Source organism: Squalius cephalus, assembly GCF_949319135.1.
Source record: "Squalius cephalus genome assembly, chromosome: 23".
Taxonomy (NCBI): Eukaryota; Metazoa; Chordata; class Actinopteri; order Cypriniformes; family Leuciscidae; genus Squalius; species Squalius cephalus.
In genome coordinates, this window is record NC_137144.1 from 22,535,944 (window position 1) to 22,556,032 (window position 20,089).

At 40.3% G+C, this 20,089-nt stretch overlaps 1 protein-coding gene across 1 annotated transcript; it reads right to left on the reverse strand.

The window, feature by feature from the left end:
* Positions 1 to 730: 730 nt before the first annotated feature.
* Positions 731 to 19,293, reverse strand: LOC307151661 (mucin-5B-like; the record flags this gene model as incomplete). Its single annotated transcript, XM_079859778.1, has 26 exons — positions 731 to 738; positions 8,912 to 9,447; positions 10,023 to 10,149; positions 10,338 to 10,469; positions 10,580 to 10,736; positions 10,925 to 11,164; positions 11,671 to 11,781; positions 11,881 to 11,987; positions 12,244 to 12,385; positions 12,531 to 12,634; positions 12,724 to 12,764; positions 12,871 to 13,117; positions 13,234 to 13,363; positions 13,457 to 13,551; positions 13,652 to 13,819; positions 14,054 to 14,188; positions 14,351 to 14,420; positions 14,941 to 15,079; positions 15,164 to 15,281; positions 15,372 to 15,497; positions 15,784 to 15,994; positions 16,132 to 16,211; positions 16,342 to 16,429; positions 16,972 to 17,083; positions 17,280 to 17,544; positions 19,200 to 19,293. 26 exons carry the CDS (start codon positions 19,291 to 19,293, stop codon positions 731 to 733), a joined length of 3,783 nt encoding a protein of 1,260 aa, XP_079715904.1.
* Between the last annotated feature and the right edge of the window lie 796 nt (positions 19,294 to 20,089).

A 20,089-nucleotide genomic window follows, 5' to 3' on the forward strand; every position in this document is an offset into this window, starting at 1 on the left:
GTTTGTGCAGCGGCACACATGAACACTGATATTGTATTTTGGAATTATTTCTTGAACACATAGTCGCAGTTTCATTGGAACACATAATAAGTTATGTGACCAATGAGGGTCACCCCAGCTACTGCACTGGCCTGTATTGATTTCAGAAAGTTAAACCAAAATAATAAACATCAGTTTCCTAGAGCATGGTTTAAACTCACATGGACACTCATACTTAGTGCAGCAGCCACTGTTATAATAAACCTTCTCAGGTTTAAGTCCATTGACACATGTAGGTATAATAGAATCAGCTGGATCACACTGTACAGGGCTTGTGGTGACATTCCCATTTATGCAGTTTTTAGTGGTACATTCTTCATTCCATGACTCTCCATTCTGTTAAATATAAATTAAATATAAAAAAAAAAAATGATGAACAAAGATTAATACAATCTGTTTCAGTGCCATTGTAATTTAGCTGAAATTAATTTTGTGAGAAATGTAAACTGTACATGAACAATTTTTTTTAACCTTTCTGTTGACATCAGTACAGTCACGTGGAACAGTTGAAACTGGAACTGTAGTAGTCTGAGGACATGGTTTTTGTGTTATTTCACTAACACAACTGGAGTTGCAGTAAGCAAAGTAGCACCAGCCCGCTTTATCAGTTTTGTTGTAGATCACAGACTCTATAATTAGAATAACAGAATGTGCATCATTGATATGCTTACAATTGTTCATGGATTCACAATCACAAAACTGTATGAAAAAATTACAAATTGTCATTCATGTATTACTTACCGGGTGGGAATGTTTGATTTGCATATGTGCAATGACAGCTCGTTGTGATGACAATTTGAGGTGATGAGGCATGTGGCATTGTTGATTCTGTATGCACCGTGAACATTGTTGATGGTGTTTGTGTCACTGAAGGGACTGATGTAAAAAGAGTTGATGTAACAAATGTTGTAGTTGGTGGTGTTTCTGTTCCTGTGGGAGGTGGTGTTTCAGTCAATGGTGTTTGAGCAGTAACAACAGTAGTAGAAATTTCTGGTGATGTTGGTGGAACAGCAGTTGTTGTAGCTGTTGATGGTGTTTCTGTTCCTGTGGGAGGTGGTGTTTCGATGAATGGAGTTTGAGCAGTAACAGCAGTAGTAGAAATTTCTGGTGATGTTGGTGTCAGTGGAACAGCAGTTGTTGTAGCTGTTGATGGTGTTTCTGTTCCTGTGGGAGGTGGTGTTTCGATGAATGGTGTTTGAGCAGTAACAGCAGTAGTAATTTCAGGTGATGTTGGTGTCAGTGGAACAGCAGTTGTAGTAGCTGTTGATGGTGTTTCTGTTCCTGTGGGAGGTGGTGTTTCGATGAATGGAGTTTGAGCAGTAACAGCAGTAGTAGAAAGTTCTGGTGATGTTGGTGTTGGTGGAACAGCAGTTGTTGTAGCTGTTGATGGCGTTTCTGTTCCTGTGGGAGGTGGTGTTTCGATGAATGGTGTTTGAGCAGTAACAGCAGTAGTAGAAATTTCTGGTGATGTTGGTGTCGGTGGAACAGCAGTTGTTGTAGCTGTTGATGGCGTTTCTGTTCCTGTGGGAGGTGGTGTTTCGATGAATGGTGTTTGAGCAGTAACAGCAGTAGTAGAAATTTCTGGTGATGTTGGTGTCAGTGGAACAGCAGTTGTTGTAGCTGTTGATGGTGTTTCTGTTCCTGTGGGAGGTGGTGTTTCGATGAATGGTGTTTGAGCAGTAACAGCAGTAGTAGAAATTTCTGGTGATGTTGGTGTCAGTGGAACAGCAGTTGTTGTAGCTGTTGATGGCGTTTCTGTTCCTGTGGGAGGTGGTGTTTCGATGAATGGTGTTTGAGCAGTAACAGCAGTAGTAGAAATTTCTGGTGATGTTGGTGTCGGTGGAACAGCAGTTGTTGTAGCTGTTGATGGCGTTTCTGTTCCTGTGGGAGGTGGTGTTTCGATGAATGGTGTTTGAGCAGTAACAGCAGTAGTAGAAATTTCTGGTGATGTTGGTGTTGGTGGAACAGCAGTTGTTGTAGCTGTTGATGGCGTTTCTGTTCCTGTGGGAGGTGGTGTTTCGATTAATGGTGTTTGAGCAGTAACAGCAGTAGTAGAAATTTCTGGTGATGTTGGTGTTGGTGGAACAGCAGTTGTTGTAGCTGTTGATGGCGTTTCTGTTCCTGTGGGAGGTGGTGTTTCGATGAATGGTGTTTCAGCAGTAACAGCAGTAGTAGAAATTTCAGGTGATGTTGGTGTCAGTGGAACAGCAGTTGTTGTAGCTGTTGATGGCGTTTCTGTTCCTGTGGGAGGTGGTGTTTCGATGAATGGAGTTTGAGCAGTAACAGCAGTAGTAGAAATTTCTGGTGATGTAGGTGTTGTTGGAACAGCAGTTGTTGTAGCTGTTGATGGCGTTTCTGTTCCTGTGGGAGGTGGTGTTTCGATGAATGGAGTTTGAGCAGTAACAGCAGTAGTAGAAATTTCAGGTGATGTTGGTGTTGGTGGAACAGCAGTTGTTGTAGCTGTTGATGGCGTTTCTGTTCCTGTGGGAGGTGGTGTTTCGATGAATGGAGTTTGAGCAGTAACAGCAGTAGTAGAAATTTCAGGTGATGTTGGTGTTGGTGGAACAGCAGTTGTTGTAGCTGTTGATGGCGTTTCTGTTCCTGTGGGAGGTGGTGTTTCGATGAATGGAGTTTGAGCAGTAACAGCAGTAGTAGAAATTTCTGGTGATGTAGGTGTTGTTGGAACAGCAGTTGTTGTAGCTGTTGATGGCGTTTCTGTTCCTGTGGGAGGTGGTGTTTCGATGAATGGAGTTTGAGCAGTAACAGCAGTAGTAGAAATTTCTGGTGATGTAGGTGTCGGTGGAACAGCAGTTGTTGTAGCTGTTGATGGCGTTTCTGTTCCTGTGGGAGGTGGTGTTTCGATGAATGGTGTTTGAGCAGTAACAGCAGTAGTAGAAATTTCTGGTGATGTTGGTGTTGGTGGAACAGCAGTTGTAGTAGCTGTTGATGGCGTTTCTGTTCCTGTGGGAGTTGGTGTTTCGATCAGTGGTGTTTGAGCAGTAACAGCAGTAGTAGAAATTTCTGGTGATGTTGGTGTTGGTGGAACAGCAGTTGTTGTAGCTGTTGATGGCGTTTCTGTTCCTGTGGGAGGTGGTGTTTCGATGAATGGTGTTTGAGCAGTAACAGCAGTAGTAGAAATTTCTGGTGATGTTGGTGTTGGTGGAACAGCAGTTGTTGTAGCTGTTGATGGCGTTTCTGTTCCTGTGGGAGGTGGTGTTTCGATGAATGGTGTTTGAGCAGTAACAGCAGTAGTAGAAATTTCTGGTGATGTTGGTGTCGGTGGAACAGCAGTTGTTGTAGCTGTTGATGGTGTTTCTGTTCCTGTGGGAGGTGGTGTTTCGATGAATGGAGTTTGAGCAGTAACAGCAGTAGTAGAAATTTCTGGTGATGTTGGTGTTGGTGGAACAGCAGTTGTTGTAGCTGTTGATGGTGTTTCTGTTCCTGTGGGAGGTGGTGTTTCGATCAATGGTGTTTGAGCAGTAACAGCAGTAGTAGAAATTTCTGGTGATGTTGGTGTTGGTGGAACAGCAGTTGTTGTAGCTGTTGATGGTGTTTCTGTTCCTGTGGGAGGTGGTGTTTCGATGAATGGAGTTTCAGCAGTAACAGCAGTAGTAGAAATTTCTGGTGATGTTGGTGTTGGTGGAACAGCAGTTGTTGTAGCTGTTGATGGTGTTTCTGTTCCTGTGGGAGGTGGTGTTTCGATGAATGGTGTTTGAGCAGTAACAGCAGTAGTAGAAAGTTCTGGTGATGTTGGTGTTGGTGGAACAGCAGTTGTTGTAGCTGTTGATGGCGTTTCTGTTCCTGTGGGAGGTGGTGTTTCGATGAATGGTGTTTGAGCAGTAACAGCAGTAGTAGAAATTTCTGGTGATGTTGGTGTCAGTGGAACAGCAGTTGTTGTAGCTGTTGATGGTGTTTCTGTTCCTGTGGGAGGTGGTGTTTCGATGAATGGAGTTTCAGCAGTAACAGCAGTAGTAGAAATTTCTGGTGATGTTGGTGTTGGTGGAGCAGCAGTTGTTGTAGCTGTTGATGGCGTTTCTGTTCCTGTGGGAGGTGGTGTTTCGATGAATGGTGTTTCAGCAGTAACAGCAGTAGTAGAAATTTCTGGTGATGTTGGTGTTGGTGGAACAGCAGTTGTTGTAGCTGTTGATGGCGTTTCTGTTCCTGTGGGAGGTGGTGTTTCGATGAATGGTGTTTGAGCAGTAACAGCAGTAGTAGAAATTTCAGGTGATGTTGGTGTCAGTGGAACAGCAGTTGTTGTAGCTGTTGATGGCGTTTCTGTTCCTGTGGGAGGTGGTGTTTCGATGAATGGAGTTTGAGCAGTAACAGCAGTAGTAGAAATTTCTGGTGATGTTGGTGTCGGTGGAACAGCAGTTGTTGTAGCTGTTGATGGCGTTTCTGTTCCTGTGGGAGGTGGTGTTTCGATGAATGGTGTTTGAGCAGTAACAGCAGTAGTAGAAATTTCAGGTGATGTTGGTGTCAGTGGAACAGCAGTTGTTGTAGCTGTTGATGGCGTTTCTGTTCCTGTGGGAGGTGGTGTTTCGATGAATGGAGTTTGAGCAGTAACAGCAGTAGTAGAAATTTCTGGTGATGTTGGTGTCGGTGGAACAGCAGTTGTTGTAGCTGTTGATGGCGTTTCTGTTCCTGTGGGAGGTGGTGTTTCGATGAATGGTGTTTGAGCAGTAACAGCAGTAGTAGAAATTTCTGGTGATGTTGGTGTCGGTGGAACAGCAGTTGTTGTAGCTGTTGATGGCGTTTCTGTTCCTGTGGGAGGTGGTGTTTCGATGAATGGTGTTTGAGCAGTAACAGCAGTAGTAGAAATTTCTGGTGATGTTGGTGTCAGTGGAACAGCAGTTGTTGTAGCTGTTGATGGTGTTTCTGTTCCTGTGGGAGGTGGTGTTTCGATGAATGGAGTTTGAGCAGTAACAGCAGTAGTAGAAATTTCTGGTGATGTTGGTGTTGGTGGAACAGCAGTTGTTGTAGCTGTTGATGGCGTTTCTGTTCCTGTGGGAGGTGGTGTTTCGATGAATGGTGTTTCAGCAGTAACTGCAGTAGTAGAAATTTCTGGTGATGTTGGTGTTGGTGGAACAGCAGTTGTAGTAGCTGTTGATGGTGTTTCTGTTCCTGTGGGAGGTGGTGTTTCGATGAATGGAGTTTCAGCAGTAACAGCAGTAGTAGAAATTTCTGGTGATGTTGGTGTTGGTGGAACAGCAGTTGTTGTAGCTGTTGATGGTGTTTCTGTTCCTGTGGGAGGTGGTGTTTCGATGAATGGAGTTTCAGCAGTAACAGCAGTAGTAGAAATTTCTGGTGATGTTGGTGTTGGTGGAACAGCAGTTGTTGTAGCTGTTGATGGCGTTTCTGTTCCTGTGGGAGGTGGTGTTTCGATGAATGGTGTTTCAGCAGTAACTGCAGTAGTAGAAATTTCTGGTGATGTTGGTGTTGGTGGAACAGCAGTTGTAGTAGCTGTTGATGGTGTTTCTGTTCCTGTGGGAGGTGGTGTTTCGATGAATGGTGTTTGAGCAGTAACAGCAGTAGTAGAAATTTCAGGTGATGTTGGTGTCAGTGGAACAGCAGTTGTTGTAGCTGTTGATGGCGTTTCTGTTCCTGTGGGAGGTGGTGTTTCGATGAATGGAGTTTGAGCAGTAACAGCAGTAGTAGAAATTTCTGGTGATGTAGGTGTTGTTGGAACAGCAGTTGTTGTAGCTGTTGATGGCGTTTCTGTTCCTGTGGGAGGTGGTGTTTCGATGAATGGAGTTTGAGCAGTAACAGCAGTAGTAGAAATTTCTGGTGATGTTGGTGTCGGTGGAACAGCAGTTGTTGTAGCTGTTGATGGCGTTTCTGTTCCTGTGGGAGGTGGTGTTTCGATGAATGGTGTTTGAGCAGTAACAGCAGTAGTAGAAATTTCTGGTGATGTTGGTGTTGGTGGAACAGCAGTTGTTGTAGCTGTTGATGGCGTTTCTGTTCCTGTGGGAGTTGGTGTTTCGATCAGTGGTGTTTGAGCAGTAACAGCAGTAGTAGAAAGTTCTGGTGATGTTGGTGTTGGTGGAACAGCAGTTGTTGTAGCTGTTGATGGCGTTTCTGTTCCTGTGGGAGGTGGTGTTTCGATGAATGGTGTTTGAGCAGTAACAGCAGTAGTAGAAATTTCTGGTGATGTTGGTGTCGGTGGAACAGCAGTTGTTGTAGCTGTTGATGGTGTTTCTGTTCCTGTGGGAGGTGGTGTTTCGATGAATGGAGTTTGAGCAGTAACAGCAGTAGTAGAAATTTCTGGTGATGTTGGTGTCGGTGGAACAGCAGTTGTTGTAGCTGTTGATGGCGTTTCTGTTCCTGTGGGAGGTGGTGTTTCGATCAATGGTGTTTGAGCAGTAACAGCAGTAGTAGAAATTTCTGGTGATGTTGGTGTTGGTGGAACAGCAGTTGTTGTAGCTGTTGATGGTGTTTCTGTTCCTGTGGGAGGTGGTGTTTCGATGAATGGAGTTTGAGCAGTAACAGCAGTAGTAGAAATTTCTGGTGATGTTGGTGTTGGTGGAACAGCAGTTGTTGTAGCTGTTGATGGTGTTTCTGTTCCTGTGGGAGGTGGTGTTTCGATCAATGGTGTTTGAGCAGTAACAGCAGTAGTAGAAATTTCTGGTGATGTAGGTGTTGGTGGAACAGCAGTTGTAGTAGCTGTTGATGGCGTTTCTGTTCCTGTGGGAGGTGGTGTTTCGATGAATGGAGTTTGAGCAGTAACAGCAGTAGTAGAAATTTCTGGTGATGTTGGTGTCGGTGGAACAGCAGTTGTTGTAGCTGTTGATGGTGTTTCTGTTCCTGTGGGAGGTGGTGTTTCGATGAATGGTGTTTGAGCAGTAACAGCAGTAGTAGAAATTTCTGGTGATGTTGGTGTCGGTGGAACAGCAGTTGTTGTAGCTGTTGATGGTGTTTCTGTTCCTGTGGGAGGTGGTGTTTCGATGAATGGAGTTTGAGCAGTAACAGCAGTAGTAGAAATTTCTGGTGATGTTGGTGTTGGTGGAACAGCAGTTGTTGTAGCTGTTGATGGCGTTTCTGTTCCTGTGGGAGGTGGTGTTTCGATGAATGGTGTTTGAGCAGTAACAGCAGTAGTAGAAATTTCTGGTGATGTTGGTGTTGGTGGAACAGCAGTTGTTGTAGCTGTTGATGGTGTTTCTGTTCCTGTGGGAGGTGGTGTTTCGATGAATGGAGTTTGAGCAGTAACAGCAGTAGTAGAAATTTCTGGTGATGTTGGTGTCAGTGGAACAGCAGTTGTTGTAGCTGTTGATGGTGTTTCTGTTCCTGTGGGAGGTGGTGTTTCGATGAATGGAGTTTGAGCAGTAACAGCAGTAGTAGAAATTTCTGGTGATGTTGGTGTTGGTGGAACAGCAGTTGTTGTAGCTGTTGATGGTGTTTCTGTTCCTGTGGGAGGTGGTGTTTCGATCAATGGTGTTTGAGCAGTAACAACAGTAGTAGAAATTTCTGGTGATGTTGGTGGAACAGCAGTTGTTGTAGCTGTTGATGGTGTTTCTGTTCCTGTGGGAGGTGGTGTTTCGATGAATGGAGTTTGAGCAGTAACAGCAGTAGTAGAAATTTCTGGTGATGTTGGTGTTGGTGGAACAGCAGTTGTTGTAGCTGTTGATGGTGTTTCTGTTCCTGTGGGAGGTGGTGTTTCGATGAATGGAGTTTGAGCAGTAACAGCAGTAGTAGAAATTTCTGGTGATGTTGGTGTTGGTGGAACAGCAGTTGTTGTAGCTGTTGATGGTGTTTCTGTTCCTGTAGGAGGTGGTGTTTCGATGAATGGAGTTTGAGCAGTAACAGCAGTAGTAGAAATTTCTGGTGATGTTGGTGTTGGTGGAACAGCAGTTGTAGTAGCTGTTGATGGTGTTTCTGTTCCTGTGGGAGGTGGTGTTTCGATGAATGGAGTTTGAGCAGTAACAGCAGTAGTAGAAATTTCTGGTGATGTTGGTGTTGGTGGAACAGCAGTTGTTGTAGCTGTTGATGGTGTTTCTGTTCCTGTGGGAGGTGGTGTTTCGATCAATGGTGTTTGAGCAGTAACAACAGTAGTAGAAATTTCTGGTGATGTTGGTGGAACAGCAGTTGTTGTAGCTGTTGATGGTGTTTCTGTTCCTGTGGGAGGTGGTGTTTCGATGAATGGAGTTTGAGCAGTAACAGCAGTAGTAGAAATTTCTGGTGATGTTGGTGTTGGTGGAACAGCAGTTGTTGTAGCTGTTGATGGTGTTTCTGTTCCTCTAGGAGGTGGTGTTTCGATGAATGGAGTTTGAGCAGTAACAGCAGTAGTAGAAATTTCTGGTGATGTTGGTGTTGGTGGAACAGCAGTTGTAGTAGCTGTTGATGGTGTTTCTGTTCCTGTGGGAGGTGGTGTTTCGATGAATGGAGTTTGAGCAGTAACAGCAGTAGTAGAAATTTCTGGTGATGTTGGTGTTGGTGGAACAGCAGTTGTTGTAGCTGTTGATGGCGTTTCTGTTCCTGTGGGAGGTGGTGTTTCGATGAATGGAGTTTGAGCAGTAACAGCAGTAGTAGAAATTTCTGGTGATGTTGGTGTCGGTGGAACAGCAGTTGTTGTAGCTGTTGATGGGGTTTCTGTTCCTGTAGGAGGTGGTGTTTCGATCAATGGTGTTGGACCAGTAACAGCAATAGTAGAAATTTCTGGTGATGTTGGTGTCGGTGGAACAGCAGTTGTTGTAGCTGTTGATGGGGTTTCTGTTCCTGTAGGAGGTGGTGTTTCGATCAATGGTGTTGGACCAGTAACAGCAATAGTAGAAATTTCTGGTGATGTTGGTGTTGGTGGAACAGCAGTTGTTGTAGCTGTTGATGGCGTTTCTGTTCCTGTGGGAGGTGGTGTTTCGATGAATGGAGTTTGAGCAGTAACAGCAGTAGTAGAAATTTCTGGTGATGTTGGTGTCGGTGGAACAGCAGTTGTTGTAGCTGTTGATGGGGTTTCTGTTCCTGTAGGAGGTGGTGTTTCGATCAATGGTGTTGGACCAGTAACAGCAATAGTAGAAATTTCTGGTGATGTTGGTGTCGGTGGAACAGCAGTTGTTGTAGCCGTTGATGGTGTTTCTGTTCCTGTGGGAGGTGGTGTTTCTGTAGATGGTGTTTGAGCAGTAACAGCAGTAGTAGAAATTTCTGGTGATGTTGGTGTCGGTGGAACAGCAGTTGTTGTAGCTGTTGATGGGGTTTCTGTTCCTGTAGGAGGTGGTGTTTCGATCAATGGTGTTGGACCAGTAACAGCAATAGTAGAAATTTCTGGTGATGTTGGTGTCGGTGGAACAGCAGTTGTTGTAGCTGTTGATGGGGTTTCTGTTCCTGTAGGAGGTGGTGTTTCGATGAATGGAGTTTGAGCAGTAACAGCAGTAGTAGAAATTTGTGGTGTTGATGATGTCGGTGGAACAGCAGTTGTTGTAGCTGTTGATGGCGTTTCTGTTCCTGTGGGAGGTGGTGTTTCGATCAATGGTGTTGGACCAGTAACAGCAGTAGTAGAAATTAGTGGTGTTGATGATGTCGGTGGAACAGCAGTTGTTGTAGCTGTTGATGGCGTTTCTGTTCCTGTGGGAGGTGGTGTTTCGATCAATGGTGTTGGACCAGTAACAGCAGTAGTAGAAATTTCTGGTGATGTTGGTGTCGGTGGAACAGCAGTTGTTGTAGCTGTTGATGGGGTTTCTGTTCCTTTAGTAGGTGGAGATTTTATAGGTGGTGTTTCAGTAGTAACAACAGTTGTAATTCCAGGTGATGTAGGTGTCGGTGGAACAGCAGATGTAGTAGCTGTTGGCATTTTTGGTGTTGTTAGTGTTACTGTAGTAGGTGTTGAAGTGAAAGTCTTGGTGGTCGGTATTGTAATTGTTGTTTTAGTAGTCTGTGGTGGAGTTGTGAAAGTGAATGGTGTAGTTGTTTTCATGCAATTTGTAATAGTTCTTGTTATTGTTCCATTAGATCCACATATAGCAGTAAAACATGTTCCATTCCCATCTGTGGTATCGTACACCACTTCTCCAGTAGTATATATCTTCCCATCGTAGGTACACAGAGAAAAACATTCTGCCTCTGTAACACATTTCCTGGTGTCCTCCCGCAAAAATGGTCTGTTTGAAGGGCATTGAGGAAAACAACCTAGGAGTATAATAAAAGGCCATAAAAATGGAATAAACAAGATACACACATTTCTATTGACTCAATGTTCTTTACTCTAGGAAAAAAATATTCATACTAATGACAAATATATTATTTCACTCATAATTTTGCAATTATATACTCTAATTTATTAATTCATATTAATTAATGATCATATTAATTCATACCCTCCAGGAGAGGAATTTGATTAGAGCAGGTTCCTGATGGGTTTCTGCAAGTTTTCATGCAGGTCGATCCACAAGTTTTGTAGTGCCACTGACATTCACCTGGAGGGTTGTTGTAGTACTCACAGCATAAAGCTGCAAGAGCAACCAATTCAGTCAGCAGTATGACAATATTTATAGAAGTAATAGTATTAATGGGAGTTCTGAATGCAATAAACACAATTTCTAATATTATTGGGACTTACGGCAAATGCTTGGGCTCCGCCATGCGACACAAGCTCCTTTTTTACGGCATTCAGCAGCATAAGCTGCCACTCCAGTACAGAAACAATCACAGTCACCTCCGCTGTCACATCCACAGGTGTCCCTTACACAGGCATCATAGTATGGGCCAGAGTCCACCTAGAGACAGGAAAGTCAGTGGAACTTTTAGGGTAACCGGTTTTATGTGCTATGTTAAATTGTAAAATGGTAAGATTTTAATTTTTTTAAATTTATTTCAGGCATGGAACCAACAAAGGCTGGCCTTTTAAACAAAGCCAAGAAAATCAACAACTTTCTGAATTCACAAAGTTTATAATTGTACATACACGTGAATGGCAGTCTGTAAAGACAGGGCTTGTGATGATGCTGCATTGTTTGATAGCCCAGGCACTCCGATGTGGATTTTTTTCACATGGGTTCATCAAGTTACTCATTTCTGGGCAGCTGGGATTCACCTTCCAACTATTCCCAAATGCCACTGCATCAGTGACCTCTTCTCCATCAAGCTTTACAAAGTCATTGTTCGCATTACCATCAAAGTTTCCACACAGTCCACACACCTTGCCCTGTTATAAAGATCGTATGTTAAGGTAAGAGAATGAACAGGAAAGTGTAAAAGATGATTGTGTGTTTGTGAATGTAGGGGTAATGCTTACCTTAAATTTAGGATGGAGTTGGAGTATCAAACTTGTTTTATTGTCCCAGATTAAGTTCAAAAGATCTTTGACCTCTATGACATTGTATATCCCAGCAGTATGGATTTGATATTGGTATTCAGTGCCATTGCTTTCAACAACTTTGATCCCATTCTCCTCGGATAAAATCATCTTGTATCTCTGCAGGATTTAAGTAGTCAGTGAAGTAAAGTTGTCCATTAACAGCATAAATAACTGGATATATTATTCTCTTTCATGATTTTACAATGACATCAAGAACAAAAATGAAACTTAGATTTTGAATGTATTTTTTTATACATGTCCATCCTCTGTAATATATACAATGTCTGCTTAAATTGTATGATTATATTATGCCTTTTATACTCAGCTGATTTTGAGCTATGAAATAAACTCACCCCAAAAAAGAGATTGATGGACTTGGAGCAAATGGTGCTGCTGCCGCCACAGGGAATGTTCTCTGTGACCAGGCGTAAAGAATATGGACTCTGGTCTGTATTGCAGTAATCCTAGAGGGGTTGCACAAATGAATTGTGTGTCAGGTCAGAATTGTACTTTTTTTTCTTCTTCTTAAATTAGACAAGAACACAAATTGATGAAAATCATACATGGGCTAAGATGTGTTCACAGTCTCCGTGGAAAGAATATCTCCTGCCATCAAAAGTCATGAAATGACCGTCGCCATAAATAGTGCAGCTGCCGTAACACTCTTTATCTGTACAATCCCACATCCCGTTTATGCATGTGCTGAAATATAGACAGTAATTGACAGATTAACCCTTTAATGAATTGTGGTTATCACCTATTTTCTTTCTTTTCGCTCATTTTCAGCAAGAATTTAAAGGAGTAATCTTGTAATGATTTGAAAATTGCTTTTTGTTTTGGGCAGAAAAAAATTAGCGCACACGTGGTGATGGTATAGCTGTAATATTCTCCCCTACTTCTATCAATGCCGACTCACCAGGTGTTACAGTCCTCTTGAACTTGCTCTCCAGGTGGATAGGTGAGTCCATTATGGACACAGGTACAGTTTTTCCTCTCCACACACCCACCTTTGCCATCAGCTAGAAGGTCATCTGGACACATACACCCTGATACACACCCTGTGCTCACCTATAGGCAAAACAAATCAAGAAGGTCCAGCAGTGTTAACCCTCCTTTTTTCATAGCTCTGCTTTTACAAATCCGTTTGTGGCAACCAAAAACAATATGTAAACTTTTTAGAAATGTCAGTTATGCAGCCCCATTTAAAACTCACGCAATTGTTTAGGTCTTGGTTTTGACATGTCCTTTGACATTCTGTTCCTTTTTTTCCAGGTTCATAATTTGAGCATTTGAAGAAGACCATCGGAGCCACACAGTCTACAAACACAACAGGCACATAGATGGGAAACTTCATCATACCAGTGATAACTTGACTAGTGGAATTGCAGAATTAAGTTGCAACTTACCTTCTGGACTGGAGCAATGCAATTTGCCAAGGTTACAGGTGCTGTAATATGACAAAATTGTACAAATCAGTAATTACTAATGGTCATCAAGAGTTATCATTGGTATTCTGTCAACAATGCATTGGGTATGAAATGAGGAACTCATACCATGCTTCACCATCTATGTAGGATACTCCTGATTGCTCTATGACCTTGTCACCTTTGTAACAAGGACACTGGTCAGCGTGTACACAGCTGCCTTCTTCATTAAGGTATGTTCCCGCAGAACAGACACAGCCGTCTACAGGTGTGAAGGACCCTTGGCAGGTGTTATCTTGTCCACTGAGAGAACGGCACGTGCTTCCACAGCTGGTCACTCCGTAAGAGTACTTCATGTTTTCTGAACACTCGGATACTTAGCACAGATAAACACATTTTCATTATGATTCATTGTTTAATTTCATTGCAAATAAACAAAATGTGATTTAAATACATGAATTATATAGAACTGTACAAACTAAATGTTCTCACCACAGGGTTCTGAATCCATCCAGCCCTGGAGAATGACTCCTTTGGCAGCACATGTGTGGGCATAAGTGGACACGGCTGCACACATACACTTCTTAATATCTGAACACTTGCATGTGTCATAGACGCACCACTGCAAAGGATGAAACCCACATGCAATTATATGTCATTCATACATATACAGTTAGTTTTAAAAGAGAAAAGTGTTCTGTGCAAAAACACTCACTTGGTAGTAAATCTCGGGACATATTTCTGAATGACACTGGGAGAAGGTGCCATTTGGGTTTGTGAGACGAGAACACCAGTCTTTAGCTATTGTCTCTGAGTGGAAAGAATAAAGGCTTGACATAGTTCTGTAATGTCTGCAACATAAATTATTGCATATATTATTTTTTCTTAATGTTTGTAATACTGTGTATACCTGTGTCCACACTCAGACTACATGGGTTGTCAAAAGTGTTTTCAAGATCTGGACAGCTATATGGGTTTTTCTTCCAAAAGTTGACAAAAGTTATTGGTGTGCCCTCTATGATGCCTGATTCTGTTTTAAAGTCGTCTGTTTGGGCATCATTATAGTTTCCACAGAGACCTGAAATAAGCAATGTGTAGAATGAAAAGTAGTGAACGATTTATACAATGCCTCTAATTCTTTCTTTTTTTTAAATGTTCTTGTACCTTGGTTCTTGTTCTTGTATATGTTTTAATATATGTTTTAACCATTGGCCAATTTATAATATTTTAGTTTTATAAAAGGACTATTTTCGCTCCTTTTCTACCTTCTGTAACAAAAATGTATTCTATTCACATATTTTTTACAACTTACCACTCATTTTCCCTCTCTCTTCAGTGCTGGCTACAATATACAACTGCATGACTGGAGCCAACTGGATCTCTAGACGAAGACTCTTCATATCAGCAATAATGAAGGAGGAAGAGGGTTTGAAGATGCTCACAGGACCTGGGACAACAAAATAGGTGGTTAGGATACATACATAAAGGATATCTGCATTTGAAAAATAGAGCCTTGGGATTTTCAGAGAAATAGGCCGAAATGTAATTATGCTTAATTTTATGTTGAACATGGTTATGATAGAGTAATTCCCCATTTTGGACAACCCACCTTCGGTAGCAGGAAGCTTAAATGGGCTGCTTCCATTCAGTGTCACAACTCCACTGGAGGAAAAACTAATCTGTTTTATATTCAAACCAACAAGAAGAAAACAAAATTATGTTTTGTAATTGCATCTTGAAGGATTTTTTTTGTATAAAAGTAGTGAAGTATGCATTATGTTCTGTGCTGAAAGCAAGTGTGCCATTCTGAACATAACCACACTATTAACCAGTGCTGTTCTCACAGAAAAAATATGTTGGTTATTTAGAACATGAAATAATTAAAAATAGGAAAAATAAACCTTGTACTTACAGTGGTCTCTGAGATGACAAGGGTCACTGAATTTAGACATGTGTCTGTTCGGGTCGGATCACAATTTGCCAGATTTCCCACGACAGCAATATCACTGTCATTAGAGTGCTGGAATAAAAAAAGGACTGTATGAACCTCCAAATTATATATAATGATTCAATATAAATTATAATGCACCCGCTTTCCTGATTTCTAAATAAACCATGTGAATAAAAGTACAAGTGAAGACTTTCATTGATCTCGCCCTGACAGAAAATATCTGTGGATCATCTGATATCCTGACAGACCTTAGTGAGGATGTAGTCACAGTTCCCGCTGAAGGTGAAGCTCTTTCCATCATAAGTGGTGACGTGAGACCCTCCCACAACAGAGCAGATTCCGGGACATTCCAGGTATGTACAGTTCCAGTGTCCCGCGGCACACACACTGACACAGAATGCTTCAGTGTTAGCATGAGGAAATGTATAAATTCATTTAAATGTGATTAAAATATTTCAATTCAAATGTTACCATTTTTTACAAGCTTGTTTGTAAGAGTCTCCTGACTGATATACTGTGCCATCGTGAACACATGGGCACTGGTTCACAGGAACACAGCCACTCTGACCAATGTCGTCTTCCACGGTGCCTTTACATAAAGAAGGCATGATACCATTTATTTTGGGAAAGAAAAAAAAACAGTGTTGCAAGCACATCTCTTGATATTGTGTGAAATTACCTTCAGGGCAGAAACAGCCGTCCACACAGTGTTCTTTACACATTAGACCTGCGTTTGGATCTTTGCAGGTGTTCTTGCACGGACTTCCACACTCCAGGTATTGCATGTTTAGAGGACATGACTTTGCTGCTCCACAGAATAAGACAATTATTATATCAAATACACCGTACAGTATCAGGACTGTATGCTGGACACATAAATTCAGTCAAATGTATTCAAACTAGTAGTGTATGTATACTGATTTTTATATCACAGCATATAACTATTATTTATTTATTTTTAATCATACCCATAAATTCTGAAAATTCTAATATCCAGTTAAATCCCGAGCTGTAAATGGAGTGTTGGTAATGGCATTTTATTCCCACTGATTTTTTAAATTTTCTATTCATCTTCCAGAAATGCTACTCACGGCAGAGCTGCTCTGTCCTCCATGTTCCTGGTTTTCCTCCAGCATGTGTGCACTGTCGTGAAATCTCCGTGAGTGTGTTGCAGAGACAGTCGTAATTGCCGTAACATCGACACAGGTCGTTCACACAGGCTTCTTCAAATGAACCCATGTCCATCACATTGTAACAGTCGCTAAACCCTGGACTGCTGAGATACTGCTGGCAAACGCTTGCCTGTTAAAAAGAAATAATTGAAAGCAATGTTTCAAATGGCCAATGAGGTAAAACTAATATATATATAAAAAAATATATATATATCAGCCAAAAATCTGGTAAAATGATTGTAAAACTCAAAAAAATTTGTCTCACACCTGGTCGCACTGATCCCTGGGTGGAAGTGTAACTTCCTTGCAGGATTCAGTTGGTGTGGACACCTTCCATGTGGCCGGACCTGAGAGGGATTTAGCTGGTTAATGTCATACTATTACTATGTATATGCAGCGATCAGGTTTGTCTGGCATTCAAAATAATCTGTAAAGCAAATGTTTTTCTAGGTAATTTAGTTAAAACATCATGTTTACCTTTTTCAGAAATATCGTCAGTCTTGTTGCTGTTGTAGTTTCCACAGAGTCCACAGGTCTGACCTCGGTACTTCTCTGCAAGTTCAATCTAGGGAATATCATATTATAAGATAATAAGCATCAAGCAATATGAGCATCAAAGATCAGTTTCAGTAACTTGTTTCCAATTAATCAATGTTTTTGGACTAATTAGTTCAATTAATGGTTCAATTGCTCACTCAAAAAGACAGTCACTTGTCGCCACCTACTACATTGCAGCACCAAACTATAGTTAATATAAGGAAGTTATTTCACAACCTTCATTATTTACCTCGGGGACCTTAATGGTGGGTATGGACCTGGCAAAACCTGTTGGTTCACTGTGCTTTATGTTTTGAAGAACTGATATCCTGTTTGATGTTTAACTTTCCTAGTCTTGCTTATTGTGTGCAAACAAATAGCTTTAAAGTGCACGGAAACTCTCCTGCACGGTTTGCTTTGTTTTTCTTTACTGCTATCAACAGATTTCATCAAATCAGTTTTACAGTTTTCATTTGAACACATATTTGGCTCATTATCTCACATATTCATCACACATATTGTATTACAGTAAAGGTATTTACTCAGCAAGATAATAATGTTAAATCATACCAATATAGAGTTGTCCTCTTCCCAAAAGACAGTCAATCCATATTTGGAGATTTTAATACTTGTTGGACTTCCCTCGATTTTAAGTCCATTCTGATTGATTGGAACAGACACGCTGCAAGAAAAAGTGTAAGAAGCTTCAGTTAAACATATTTGTATAAGTAATTGTAGAAGATTTTATGTGCTGTCTGGACACTATTCTTCACCATTTTTAATCAGCATATTCAGAGTTGTCTCTTAATGAATATGAGTTTATGGAAGCTGCACATTGCAGTAGTTACTCATGTAAAAACAAGTAAATATCAACTCACGCTTGATCATCCATAGTGATGTCGCCATTAGTGATTTTGATGACCGTCCCTTCCAGCTTTATTGTGACTGTGCTAAAAGTGATTGAGTCGTTCACAGTCTCTCTTTGCATTTGGATGTTAAAGTCAGAAGTTGTGCTGTCACACATCACCGCCAGAACGTAGTTGCACGTGTCTGGCACTTGAAAGAAATGACCATCAAATGTCTTGAAGTGGAAATTTCCCCATGTGCTGCAGATCGTGGACTGATGATCAGGATTCAGTTCATCTAAACCAAGAGGGAAAGTTTATTATAATCATTTTATAAATGTAAAACTCTTTGGTAAATACTTTCAGTGAGCAAAAATTCACAATATAGTTTCCTAAAGTGTTCAAACTGTACAAACTGATGCTGCACATGCTTTAAATTATGTTTTTAATACCTTCTGTTTGCATCACAGTCGTCATAGCGGTGAATGCTAAATATAAAAGACAAAAAAATGAAAACTTGTCATTTTATTAAAATGTATTAAAACATCTTCCTTCTCATTCAAAGACTGATACAATGTCACACTGGCTGCATTTCCATTACCCTTCAAATTGTGCAAATTGAAAATAAGCCCAACAGAAACACATCAATTTAGCAACCATATATCGCAAAAAAAGTTTTTATGCATGAGGTGGTTTTTCAGACAATTCAAAAAATAAATAATAATAATAATAATAAATTAATTAATAAAACTGCCAGAAACTCCTCATACATGGCTGCTCCCAATGCTTGGATAACACGCCTAAGTCTCCTTTGATTAGAAATAATGGCTAGTGCTGTGGCTGCAATATACGTGAACCTACCAACATCCGTCGCCATGATTTTTGGAATGACTGGAATGACAAATCTATAATGGAAACCAGCTTGCTGTTGCAAATGCCTCATTATGGGGGCAATTGTTACACGTGGTTACACTTTATTTTAAGGTGTCTTTGTTACAGTGTAATTATACATTTATATACTGACTAATAATAATTAACTACATGCACTTATTATAGGGTTAGGATTATTGTTAGATGCATGTAATTATGCATAATTTATAGTTATTACTACAGTAACTACATGTAACATTTAACAAGGACACTGTAAAATAAAGTGCAACCAATATATTCACCCATTCAAATAAAAGTAGCTACCCTCAAAGTAATAATGTCTTTTAATGTCCCAAATATTCATTAACATGTTGTTACTGAACTTTGTATCTTATCTGTCCTTAATAATATGTGTTTTAGTTAATTATGTGGTATATATGTCATAATTATTACTTTATTCATTAATTAGATACATAGTTTAAAGACTGTGAATTACATGTTTAAACGATTGAAATTTTCCATTTCAATTCGTTCAGTTTTGTGTTACAATTGTCCCTGACCTTGCAACCATGGTAAAAAATCATTATATAATTTACATTATACATTATATTATTAAAAGTCAAAATCATGAAAAAATAGATATTAGGTTGTATTTGACACTTTTTTGCACACTTTTATACATCAAAATCATTTTTTTCCTCACATTTTTCAGACGAGAACTATTTTTCGAACTTATTTGTGATTGATGATAAATTTAAACCTACATAATTCTTGAATATATTTGTATTTACTTTTCAAAGTTTTAAGGTATACTTGTTATGGATTGTGACATCTATCAACAAATGTGTGACATTTCAAACCTTTGCAATCAGTATGTCTCATATAATACATACATGTGAACACAATTCAATATTTACCATTTGTTGATACTGGCAGCCAGGTAAAGTCCATAGGATCTTCCATATTGTACCCATCATTTTCAGATAAGTCTTTGAGCATAGAAAGGTTTGAGAGGTTTGTACAATGATACATATTGTTTTTTTTTTTCATTGTTTTTTTTTTTTTCAGTTGTAGTCTGCTTACCTGCTTGTACGGACTGCAGCCCGACCAATAAGACGACCCATCTCAGCATCCACATCTGGGACATCCTCACAGTCCCCATGGAGACAAGATCCATCCTCAAGAGCTAATGTGAGCTGTCTGTCAGCACTTGTCCTTTTATAGTGAATTTTAGTGTTCTTTAGAAGAGTGTAATTCGAGTTTTGAAGGTGGAACCCGGCATCTGCATTAGCACAGGATTCTAAATGTAAATGTTCTAAATATCCTAGCTATGTTTGAGACTAAACAAAGGTCTATGCAAATCTTGGTGGTGAGAAACACTTTTTGTCACTGACAAAACTGCATGTATCTCCATCAGCTCAAACTAAACAAGGAAGTGAGTGTTGACAGTGGGGGTACAACTATTTTCTAGAGAAGTTGCACAGTAAACTATTCAACAAATATATGTTTATCTACTAAATATTGCTGGTTCTGGGTTAGCAGGAAAAGTCTATTTGCATTTACTGTAATATATTTTACATACATTATTTATTATTAAAGTATTATTATTTAAGGCATTATTTAGTCTATTTTTGCAATAGTTTTCACAATCTTTTTGCAATAGTTCAGAGTCAAAGCAAGACAAACCATTGCACTTTTTGAACACTGTAAGCGCAGACAAGCAGAGTGATACAAACAGTCAAAAGTCCCAAAGTTGTTGGACTGTTTATCAGCATGTGTGTACATACAGTATGAAATGGTGCACTGTAAAAAAAAAAAAAAAAAAAAAAAATGTACAAACAATTTTACATTGAAAATTTTGTTTCAATGCATTTCAGCTTGAAAAAAAAATCATTGATTTACATTTTACTGGCTTAATTTACACAGCTGGTGTTGGAACTGTTAGTTAGCTGTCATATGTTTAGAGTTTATAT